This window comes from Dipodomys ordii, unplaced genomic scaffold (assembly GCF_000151885.1).
Source record: "Dipodomys ordii isolate 6190 unplaced genomic scaffold, Dord_2.0 Scaffold62, whole genome shotgun sequence".
Classification (NCBI taxonomy): domain Eukaryota; kingdom Metazoa; phylum Chordata; class Mammalia; order Rodentia; family Heteromyidae; genus Dipodomys; species Dipodomys ordii.
Window position 1 is genome coordinate 1,634,349 of NW_012267278.1, and position 12,042 is coordinate 1,646,390.

Consider the following 12,042-nt stretch of genomic DNA (forward strand, 5'->3'; position numbering starts at 1 on the left):
CACTTGAGCCACAGCACCACTTCGGGCTTTTTTTCTTTTTGCTTATGTGGTGCTGGGGAATCGAACCCAGGGCCTCATGCATGCAAGGCAAGCTCTCTACCACTGAGCCACCTTCCCAGCCACTAATTGTGCTTTTTAATACAAGACTCCTAAACATATGCCAATGACTCTAACTAGTACTAAAGCAATTAAAGTCATCTGTTCTAATGCTACAGGACAAAATATCTGCTTTGGACTTACAAAGTGGTTGGTCAGTATATAGTTTTGTACCTTCTAAAAGGAGATTGTTAAGATTAATCTTACATGACTTCTTTGAATTCATTATATAGTTTAATCATAATCTATTTTGTGTTGGTATAACAAAATAACTGAGGCTGGATAACTTATTAAAGACCTTTATTTAGGTCTGGAGGTTGGATCATTGGCAGAGCACTTTCTTAGCATATGTGAAGCTCTGGATTCATCCTTCAGCATCATCACAGTATCTTTATCATGCTTATGATTCTGTTGACTAGCAGGTACCCCTGGCTAAGGGGAAATAGAACAATTGGTAGTTGCAGAAGGAGATAAGGCATGGTATGGCTTCATATTTAACAGTCTGCTGTCATGAGAACTAATCTGGTCACAGGAAACCTGATCTACTCCTCAAAATATTAATCCATTCATAAGGGCAAAGTCTTCATGACTTAATTCATCTCTTAAAGAAGCCAACTGCCATACTGGGAACCAGTCTTCTAGCATATTTAAATCATAGGAGTAGGGTTTTAATTTTACAAGATATTTGTTTTTAGCAGAAGTCAATGGAATTAATATGCTTAAAAAAACTATGGGCATTATTGAACATCCATATGGAAACGAAAGATGAGTAAGTATCATTCTTACTATTTTCATCCCTGACAAAAAATATGAGAGACAATTTTTATAATTTTTTTCTTTTTTAGTAGTGTAATAGAAAATTATACTAAACAAGAAGACATTTTAAAATTATTTGTATTGGCACATATTAATTTACAGAATGAGGGGTTTCATAGTGTTATTTATTTTTTTGGGGGGGGGTCCGGTTATGGGGCCTGAACTCTGGGCCTGGGTGCTGTCCCTCAGCTCTTCAGCTCAAGGCTAGCGCTCTACCACTTGAGCCACAGCGCCACTTCTGGGTTTTTTCTTTTTGCTTATGTGGTGCTGAGGAATTGAACCCAGGGCCTCTTGCATGCGAGGCAAGCACTCTACCATTGAGCCACCTTCCCAGCCCTCATTGGGTTATTTATATACAACTGTGTTTTGTTTTGTTTTTGTAGTGCTGAGATTCCAGGTGTATCCTAGCATACCTGACTTTAGCAAATTTTATGGCCAGACCTGATTTTGTACCTGATTGTCCAAGTGAAAAATACGTCATTGCTAAGATTCTATGTTTTATTTCTGATTCTTAGTTTCTTTATCTGTAAAATGAGAATTTTCATACTTAAGTATTCTGTGTTTTCTAGCCTCACCCAATTTATTTTACAATTATTTTAGCTCTAAAATTCTTTAATTATTACATCATATACAAACTGTATGCTGCATATAGTTTCATTGTTTATTTCAGAGGATTTTAGCATCTTAGAGTATACCAGAATCTTCCCTATGAATTAATAATTGCAATGCAAAAATACTAATTAGGAGAGATTTTAAGGTTTCTAGAATCTAATGATGTGTCTAGATGAAATAAAAACACCTTTTTTGCATGCCATAAGTACAGTCTCAAAAGACAGGAAAAGAAAATTAGATTTTCAGAACCTCAGTATATAATGCTTGATTTTAATGAAATTTTAATATACATTTTAATAGACAATAATAGTGGAATATTATTGCATAATCTTAACTAACATGGTTCATACATGAGGTAAGTTGTTTTTCTGGACTTACGGCTCATTGAGAAAGGAAAGATTATGCCTTTAGAATGTTTTGTGCTTTTTTTTTATGTTGTATCAGGCATATCACAAGAGTTACATTTGACACATGTTATTGCCAAGGACCCTGTAGGAGAAAAAGAAGGCAAGAAAAAAAAAATCTAAATTTCTTTCTTGAGTACTAAACTAAAGCTGAAGGAAGTTATTAACAACTATAAGCCTTTTTGTTAGTACTAATGGGGCAGTAAGCCTCTTTTCGCTCTCAAATTTATTTTGTTTCATTATTTTGCTAAAATTATTTTAAAAACATTTTTTTAAATGTTCTAGAATTAAACTCATGTTTGCTTAGCTTGCTTGCTTGGCTGGCACATTATCACTTGAACCATACCTCTGGCTGTTATTTTGGAAATAAGACTCTCTCAAGCTTTTCATTTTTAGGCTGGCTTTTGAACCTCAATTCTTAGATTATCAGCCTTTTGAATAGGTTTACAGGTGTGAGCCACCAGCACCTGTCTAAAAGCATTTTTATTGAGGTAGAAAGAAAAGTATAAGTGAACATACAATACTTTACTAATAGAGAAAAGCTGAAATTGAACCCCTTTTTTAAAAAACTATTTTTTAAAAATCTGCTGGGTGCTAGTGTTGCAGTCCTGCAATCCTAGGAGGCTGAGATCTGAAGATCATGGTTTAAGACAGCCCAGGCAGGAAAGTCCATGAGACACTTATCTCCAGTTAACCACCAAAAGACCAGAAGTAGAGCTATTGCTCAAGTGGTAGAGTGCCAGCCCTGAGCAAAATAAGCTTAAGAGACAGTGACAAGACCTTGAGTTCAAGTGCGCGCACACGCGCGCGCACACACACACACACACACACACACACACACACACAGCAGAGAATAATAGCTCAACTGGAAATGGTGGTAGCAGTTCCTTCATGTATTTAATTTCAGCAGAATTGTCTGAAAGTTTACAGGAAAAGAAACTACTTGTCAAGAATTAAAACCACAATTTAAGAAAAAAATCAGAATGTCATATATAAATATTAAGAACCTCATCTCACAGTCAAATTATTTAGTAGTATTTAGTAAGTTCACTTCCCTCAAATCCAAGATTAAAAACAAAAGTACTAGGTCCCAGCAAAAGTCATTGGTTTCTTTTTTATTCTTTTGAGGCATATGTCACACTAGCAGTGACATCTTTACAGTAAACAAACAAAAAATGATGCTTAAGCTTTCTGTGACTCACAAATATTAGTCATTTGAAACTCAGATTACTTTCTCAGGCAAGTCCTAAAACTAACCCACAAACGCTGATTTTAATTGCAAAGGCTACTGAACAACACAGCGGGCAGCGGAAATGAACATATCCATTCTACAGAATCTCCTCTTGTCTCAGGGACCAGATCTTCAGATGTAACTTGTTAGTAGAGCACTTATTTTCCTTATATGTGCAAGGCCCCTGGGCTGATCCCCAGTACTGAATGAAAAGGAAAAGGACAGCCAATCCAATTTTTTTAAGTGGTAAAACCATAGTGAATAGGCTTCAGGTATAGGTCAGTGGTAGAACACTTGGCTAGCATGCTGTGAGGCCCTGTTTTATCCTCAGCACCATGGTAGGGAAAAAGAGTATTATACCAGGATTCCTCATCGTTAGCACTTGATACATTGAATCACATAATTCTTTGCTATGGGGACTATATCTTCCTACCGCCAGATGTGAAAAGCAGAAATGTATGTAGACATTGTCAAATGTCCTCTAGAGGATAAAATCAACTAGGTTCTCCTACTTGAGAATCATGGTACTATACTGATTAGATCTGAATAAATAAATCTTAAATTGATGAGACTGTTAGTGAAGATGTATAACAAGGAGAACTCTCATACATTGCTCTTAAGAATGTGAAATGGAGCCAGCCACCAGTGGTTCCAAATGTAATCCTAGCTACTGAGGAAGCTGAGATCTTCCAGATCTCAATTTGAAGCCAGCATAGGCAGAAAAGAACATGAGAATCCAACTCCAATTAACCAGCAAAATGCTGGACTGGAGGCATGGCTCAAGTAGTAGAACACCAACTACACAAGCAGGCTAAGATCTTGAGTTCAAGAGCTGTACCAACCTATGTGTGTGTATGTATGACTGCATGTATGTATGTATATACACATGCATATAGTATGTATATACATGTACCTATTTTATATATACATGTAATATGAATGTCTATGTTTATGTGTGTACATATACACACATGTATACATATATACATATATGGAATGTGGAAAAATAGATTACATTTCCTTTAAAAAGTTAAATGTATGACTGTTATACATAATCTAACCATTCTACTCCAAACCAAGAAAAACAAAACTATATTCACAGAAAGCTATTCAGATGCCTTTAAGGGATAATATTTTTCTGAGCTTATACTTCATTTTTTTGTTGTTGTTGGTTGAGGGGCTTGAACTCTGGGTTTGGGTGCTGTCCCTGTGCTCTTAAGCTCAAGGCGAGCACTCTACCGCTTAAGCCATAGCATCATTTCTGGTTTTTCTAGTGGTTTATTGGAGATAAGAGTCTCATAAACTTTACTGCCCTGGCTGACTTTGAAGGATGATCCTCAGATCTCATTCTCCTGAGTAGCTAGAATTACAGTGTGAGCCACTGGCGCCCAGCTTGGACTTCATTTTTAATCCCTTAAAACCTGTTTTCTTTGCTTTCTTGATATTCTTATATGATGTAAACTTACAGATAGCCATTTTCTCTCAATTTTTTAAGTACACTTCCATTTTTGAAAATTAGGATGTCAGTTTAGTTTTTCCATTTTAGGTAGTGCTTTTCTCTCTCATAGACTTCACGATTACTCTTTTTCTTCTTTTAGTTTTACCATATGTCAAGGAATGAATTTAATTCCAGTTATCTTTCATGGCATTCATTGTGCTTCATGAAAAAAAAATGAGGTTTGGTTTCTGCAATCAGTTCCATAAAACTTTCTCTCATCATCTTTTTTGTTTTGTTTTGTCAGTTGTGGTGTGCACTCAAGGCCTGGTCTCTCCCTGAGCTCTTTTAATCAAGCCTAATATTTTACCACTTTGAGCCACAGCTCCGCTTCTGGTTTTCTGGTGGTTAATTAGAGATAAGAGTCTCCTGCCTGGCCTGACTTTGAATCATAATCCTTAGATCTCAGCATCCTGAGTAGCTAGGATTACAGCCATGAGCCACTAGTGCCCAGTTCTCATCTGTTAGATATTGCCTTTTCTATTCTATTTTCTTTTTCCAAGTAGATTGACATTAGGCCTTCTAATTTACCATCCACTCTAGACTATATCTTCACATTTATTTTCTAGTTTACTAATGATTTTCTCTTTAGCTATGCTAGATATTCTGCTTATCCTTTGAATTTTCTCATCAGTTGTAATAGCTATATCGGGCTCATTTTTCTTGTTCTTTACCTATACTTTCCATTTCTTTAAAAAAATTGAAACATAAAGCGGTATTCTGTATCTAATAATTCTGTTTGAAACCTTTGTAGGCCTGAGTCAGGTGATTTTTATTTCATATTACATTTTATGATTGTAAGCTCACATTTATTAGATTTTTTGGCTCCTTTACAGAAAATTTATATTAATTTTGGACTGAAATTTAAAAGACAGTACCAGCCCACTTTATTTATTTATTTGTTTGTTTATTTTTATTTTTTGCCAGTCGTGAGGCTTGAATTCTGGGCTTGGGTACTGTCCTTGCGCTCTTCAGCTCAAGGCGAGCACTCTACCACTTGAGCCACAGCTCCACTTTCGGTTTTCTAGTGGTATATTGGAGATAAGAGTCTCACAGACTTTCCTGCTGGTTTTGAACTATGAATCTCAGATCTCAGCCTCCTGAGCAGCTAGGATTACAGGTGTGAGCCAGCAGCGCCTGGCCCTCCTACTTTAAATCACTGTCCTTTCTTTCATTTATTTTTGCTTGTTTTTGTTTTAAGACCAGTGAGTAATAAGGAAATCAGTAGCCAACTCTTCATGATGTATGTTTATGAATATCCAGACAAGATGGTTTTCCTCCCTCTATCCAGAATAAAATTTAAAATGAGTAGTTTTCCATTGTCTTATGTAGATGGAACATTTTTTTCTAATTCATTATTTTATTCAGTGTTTAGCCCTTTGGAGTCTGGCTCTATGATGGTGCTGGTGGTCTGCCTCCCATTTCTCAAATCCTGGAATTGGTCATCTGTTCCTTATGCTGCTTCTCTAGCTAGATTACCAGGGATCCATACATAGCTGCCAGCCTTCAATGCCCATTACCTGCCTGATTTCTTCTGTTGATCATTTTTGTCCTCTGAGAACTTCTATTGCTTTGCTAGTTCAGCCATTCTAAATTCTATTTCTTGCTTTGGTTTGTTTTTTGCAGTGCTGAGGACTGAACTCAGAGCATCACACTTCCTAGGCAAATATTGTACTATTTGTAGCCCTAGAAATATATTTTGGTATTTTCCTAACGTGAGTAGGAAGCTCTATAATATGGGTCAGTTTTTAAGTAATCTGTGGAAGAGACATTCTTATAGGAGTATTTCTCTTTATAATTAAGGATCTTTGGCTAATGTGCTACCTAAGATTTTTCTGCATTTTAGAATTTTACTGATTCTTTCCTTATAATTACTTTGTATCGATTTCTTTACAGCTATCAGTTTGACAATAGTCTCAATTCCCTTCTAAATTTCCTTGGACTTAGAAAGCAGATAAACAAGCTTATTAAAGTTTCTTACCAAATAAAAGTAACTTGTCTCCAAGAAAGGTAGGCCAAGTATTTTCCACTTTGGTACATAAATTCTGTGAATCTATTTTGAGTCTGACTTTTACTTGCGCACTAGACTATTCTGAAACTCTCAAAAGAAAGTCAATTCAGGTATATAACTGAATATATTGACTCTATAAATAGTCAACAACTATTGATGTTTGGTTAATATTACTGTGCTTTAAAGGAAAATACTTCAAGGGATGTGTGTGTATATGTGTACACTTGTGCTAAATGGATTTACTTTAATCAAAAGAATCACATTGAATTCATGTATTATTTTTAAGTAGACAATAACATATTTATATACTAAGAAAAATCTTCAGTGTTTTCTCATGTTTTAAATCTGTGAAAATGACTTAAGTGATTATTTCTAATTTGTTGTCATCTATATTTTTATTTTTCCTTTTATATAAGATATTTCATTTTGTTTAAACTAAAAGATAATTTTATTTCATTAAATGTGACGTTTAGATAAACCCAAGACTGTTGTTTTCTCGCTAGTGTTTTATGTACAACATCTATAATAAAATGAAAATGTATTTTTAAGTACTTACTTGGATAAGGTAGGCTGGTTGTTACTATTTCAAAGCAAGATAGACATATATCCACAAACATACTTCCCCAAATTGTCACATCTGAAACAGAATGTACTCTTAGTGTGGATCAAAGTTGACTTATAAATACTCTGGGCTTGTACCTTAAAACTGCAACAACATAAGCACATCCACACATATTAATTGTAACTATATCTAAGTTATAGTAAATAGTATGGTAAACTGTCAGTTGGTGCTTTTATATTCCTCACACAGTGTGGTAAAATTTATAAACTTTTATGCAAGAAAGCAAAATTTTAGTAGACATTTGGAGAAAGTTATGATAATATATCTTTAGTGAAACTTTAAAAAGAATGTTAAGTGTTATGGAAAATTTTACAAAAATTTAGAGGCAACCCACATGGTAAATAGAATGAAAGGAAATTGGATGGAATTAACATGTATGAAGAAGGTAATAGCTAAGAAGAACTATTGCGAGATGTTGCAGAGCATTTTAAATTTTGGCAAAGGCTCAGTGTGGAGCCAGTCCTGATTTCCTGAAGAGGAATGGTAAGCTAATGATTTGGGTGCAGTGGTCCAGAAAAAAAAAATGCATGGAAAAATAATACAGGAAAAATGGGGAAGAGTGATGGGATGAGATTAAGGTTTCTTCACCTCTCTCTTGAAGAGTACACAAATATTTGGAACCAACTTACTAAAATAGTAGAAAGAACATGCCTTTGAGTCACAGTTGCTTGAGTTTTTTCCTTTACTCGGGCCTCCTGATGGCTATGTGGATTTGACCACATAGTTTTCCATTTCTGTAATGAAGTTAGCATCTACCAGAAGGATTATAATGACAGGTAAATGAAATAAAACATATGTTAAATGTCTAACAGTGCCTGGTACCTATTAACTATAATATGTTTTAAGTGTTCTGTTGATATTATAAATCCGAAATAATAGAATATAACACATATTAACGTCTAAATTAAACATTATCCTAAAAATCATTTTCCTAACTGCTACAATATCAGTCTCCTTTTTTATCATAACAGCTTTTTGCCAGTTCTCTAAGTCAAGGTTTACTTACAGGACAAAAAACTTGAAGTAAGTCGATCATTATAGGAAATTATAAAAAGGAAAAGAAAGGAAAAAAAATACTGATGTTATTCTTAAAGAATCTAAATTGGGGAGAAATGATTCCTGGCCTATAGTAGGTGCCTAATTAACATTGAATAATTAACATTTGATACTGTTGAATATATTGGACTAATTAGGACTATATATGAAGAAGTTTGCAAATTTAACCAATCCTTCATATATAGATATCATGTTAGAGAAACATTATTATTTGAAAAATGTCCTAAATTACTAATGTTTAAGAGCCCAAAGAAAATATGAACTTGAAAAAAAAAGAAAATACTAACGATGTAGAGTATCTGTTTACCAAGAAATGTAGTCAGTTTTAAATTAACATAACTTAGTATCTGTGATAATTAAGGAAAAGGAATAAAACAAAGATCTCACCTATCAATAAAATCTAAAACTAGTGTCCAAAGAGTATTTCTTCTCTCCACTCTTGGCAGTCTACAGAATACTATAAAATACTGAGGGAAAATATACATACATTTTAAGTGTATGGTGGGTTTAGGAGATGGTTTATGATGACAAGTCAATCTGATCCACACAAATCATGGTGGGGGAGTGTTGCTGGGAACCAAGGCCTCACACATACTAGATAAGCTCTCTACCAAGCTACATCTCCAGCTCTAACTTAGCATTTAAACAGTACTTGAGGAAAAAACTAACGATGGTTCTTGATTTTCTTAGAAAATATTGAAAATTTATTTCAAATACATTACAAATTTGGTAAGGCAAATGGACAAAAAAATTAACATTTGTTTCACGATGTTTTCTATTTATTTTGCCAGATGCTATCAATTTGAACAAACACGGGTTTGCACTTAACATGACAACAGTGAAATCTGTGGCACTTCGAAGAGCTTCTGGGTCCTTAGGAAACCTTTCAAAGAAGGATATGTACTGTGAGTGATAGGAAGAGGAAAAATGAAATGAAATTGAACTGTACACAGTTCATTCAGTTTGCTTGCTCCTATGCTTATTTTGAAGTTTATTTGTACATAGTTGCTTCTACTCATATTTTGCCCTTTTGGATTTGGATTGTAGCATTAATTTCAAAGTTGATCTTCCCCTTCTGACACTCCTCCATGGATGAGTTGACAGACTAAATTAGCAAATTTAAAAACAAAAGAATCTTCTTATAGACATTCATACTCTTATTATCTATCTCCAGAAAGGAAAAAAACAGTGCAAAATTTTAATTAAAACTACACTAATTTTTTAATGGTAACCGTGTATGTGTATGCATATGCATGTAAAAATGAAGTAAGTTATTGCCTCATTGTTAATATCTGTTAAATTTTTGTTAAGGATAGGAGATATTATCCTTTATGAGTTACTTGTAACCTGGGACAGTATATCCTGTTTTATAAGTTGCTGAGTTCTGTTCTGACACTATAATTAAAAAAAAAAAATTTGAAGGTTGGACCTCATTGGTATCTGGAGCAGTTGAGGCCTTACTTGTTTGTCTCCTTTATGATTGGCTGAACCCTGTTGCTAAGCTTGATTTTTTGTTCTTAAGGAAAGTTAAAAGTTAAGGGAGCCCTCTTCGAATTGCATCCAGCTGCTTTTGACTGTGCTCTGCTCCTTCCCAGGTTTTTTTTTTTTAATTGGTTTTTTGTTTTCTTTTTGCATCTCTTAGATTTAGATTTTTTTAGTTTCTTTTTTAGGTTTATATTTTTAACCCTATTTGTAAATTTAGTGTGCAATATTTTAAGATTTTTAAAGTTTTAATTGTGTATTTGTGGTACACAAATTAAAGTACTGTAATTTAAATATTTGAAGGTGATTGAATACTTGAAAGTTGACTGACACAAAACAAGGTTTGAATTGTAGAGTGCAAATACATTTTTTAAAACCTGCCCATTATAAGCACTAAATATGATCTGTAATCAAATATTAATAAGAATAAATCTAGAGTACTTAAAATTTTTCAGCAGAAATGAAATGTGAAATATAATAGTTAATAGATCATGTTTTTAACAATTTAAAAACTATTATTGATCATACTTGCATTTTTGTTACTAAAGGATATTAGTGATACTGTTTTGTCACTAAAGTATATTTGAGATTAACTTTGTTGACTGGGCGCCCCGTGGCTCACAGCTGTTAATCCTAACTACTCAGGAGTCTGAGATCTGCAGATTGTGGTTTGAAGCCAGCCCGGACAGGAAAGTCTGTGAGACTCTTATTTCCAATTAACTACCAGTTAAGTCAAAAGTGGAGCTGTGGCAGTGCCTGTGCCCTTAGTTCAAGCCCCAGAACCCACACAAGAAAAAAAAAATAAAGATTAACTTTGTTGCAAGTTTTTTTGAGTAGGTCTAATTTGATATTCTTTTTAATTATACACAAAATCTCAGGACTGGCTAGACAAAAATTCTGTTGGGATATGAGTTTGGTTTGTAATTCCATAGACCATTATGAACAGTTGTGACTCTCTTGCCACCTCTATTTAACAGTTATGGGAATAAGATTAGATTCTTCTAGTGCTCTGCAGGAACCAATAGAAATTCTTCAAGTATTCTTTATACCTTAAATCCTTACACAAGCCTTAATAAAGAGCTACAGATAGCTTAGGTTCTCCAAAATTACTTTGAGTTCTAGAGTACAGATCATAAGATGTATATATAAAAAAGTGATATTCAAATTTATTTTTAAATTGTCAGCATAGTCTTTAAACACTAGTACCATAATTCGGATATAACATCTTAAAGTGGCATTTTATTAACAAGTGATTTAGATTAAAAATAAATTATTAAATCAATTAGAACAGTGAGGCTTATTTATAATTTAGGCAAATTTGAACCTTGAGGGCTTATGGATGGTAGTTGCAGAATTATGTGTTTCCCTATATTCATAGTGTCAAGAATATTGGATTCATACAGATAAGTAGTTTTGAATAAAATGTGTGTATGTAGGGGTGCACATGCGTGTGTACATGTGTATATGCATTCATGCATGCATGCATGCTAAGCAAGCACACTACCAAGAAGCTACATCCCAGCTCCCAAAACTAAAAAATAAATACCACAAACAAAAACAGCTTCCCTTGCTGTGCAGGACACTAGTTAAACTGGCCCAGAAGCTTGAGAGAAAAATAATTAAAAGAAGTACAGATTTCAAAGAACTACTTGTGTTTTCATAAATATAAAAGTTAAACCAAAAAGTTCCCAGAATGTATAATATGCCTAAAACTAAGAATCATGATATAAGATATGCAGTCCATTCCTTTTACATTACAAAAGTTTGATACCCTTTTATGAGCCCAGCAGATGTGACTAAGTCTCATGGCTTTTTTCTTTCTTTCTTTCTTTCTTCCTTCCTTCCTTCCTTTCTTCCTTCCTTCCTTCCTTCCTTCCTTCCTTTCTTTCCTTCTTTCTTTCTTTCTTTCTTTCTTTCTTTCTTTCTTTCTTTCTTTCTTTTCTTTCTTTCTTTCCTTTCTGTGTGTGTGTTCGCGCATGTGCATGCGTGCGTGCCAGGCCTGGGCGCTGTGCCTGAGCATTTTTGCTCAAGGCTAGTGCTCTGCCACTTGAGCCATAGCTCCACAGCTCCACTTTCAGCTTTTTACTAGGTTTATATATATACACAGCATGTGTATTCACATGCATATATGTGCACACATATACATACACATAAACATATGTACATATTTGTATACATATACACATGTGTGTTGTGTGTTTATAAACTTTGAAAACC

General features: G+C 34.2%; 1 protein-coding gene across 1 annotated transcript in view; it reads left to right on the forward strand.

Moving 5' to 3' along the window:
• LOC105990053 overlaps positions 1 to 12,042 on the forward strand; it is a 63,043-nt gene that overhangs the window by 44,279 nt on the left and 6,722 nt on the right. Inside the window, exons 2-5 of the mRNA XM_013022368.1 lie at positions 792 to 865; positions 5,409 to 5,419; positions 9,135 to 9,248; positions 10,803 to 10,861. Coding sequence (XP_012877822.1) covers positions 792 to 865; positions 5,409 to 5,419; positions 9,135 to 9,248; positions 10,803 to 10,861 — 258 coding nt within the window. The remainder of the gene's footprint in view (positions 1 to 791; positions 866 to 5,408; positions 5,420 to 9,134; positions 9,249 to 10,802; positions 10,862 to 12,042) is intronic.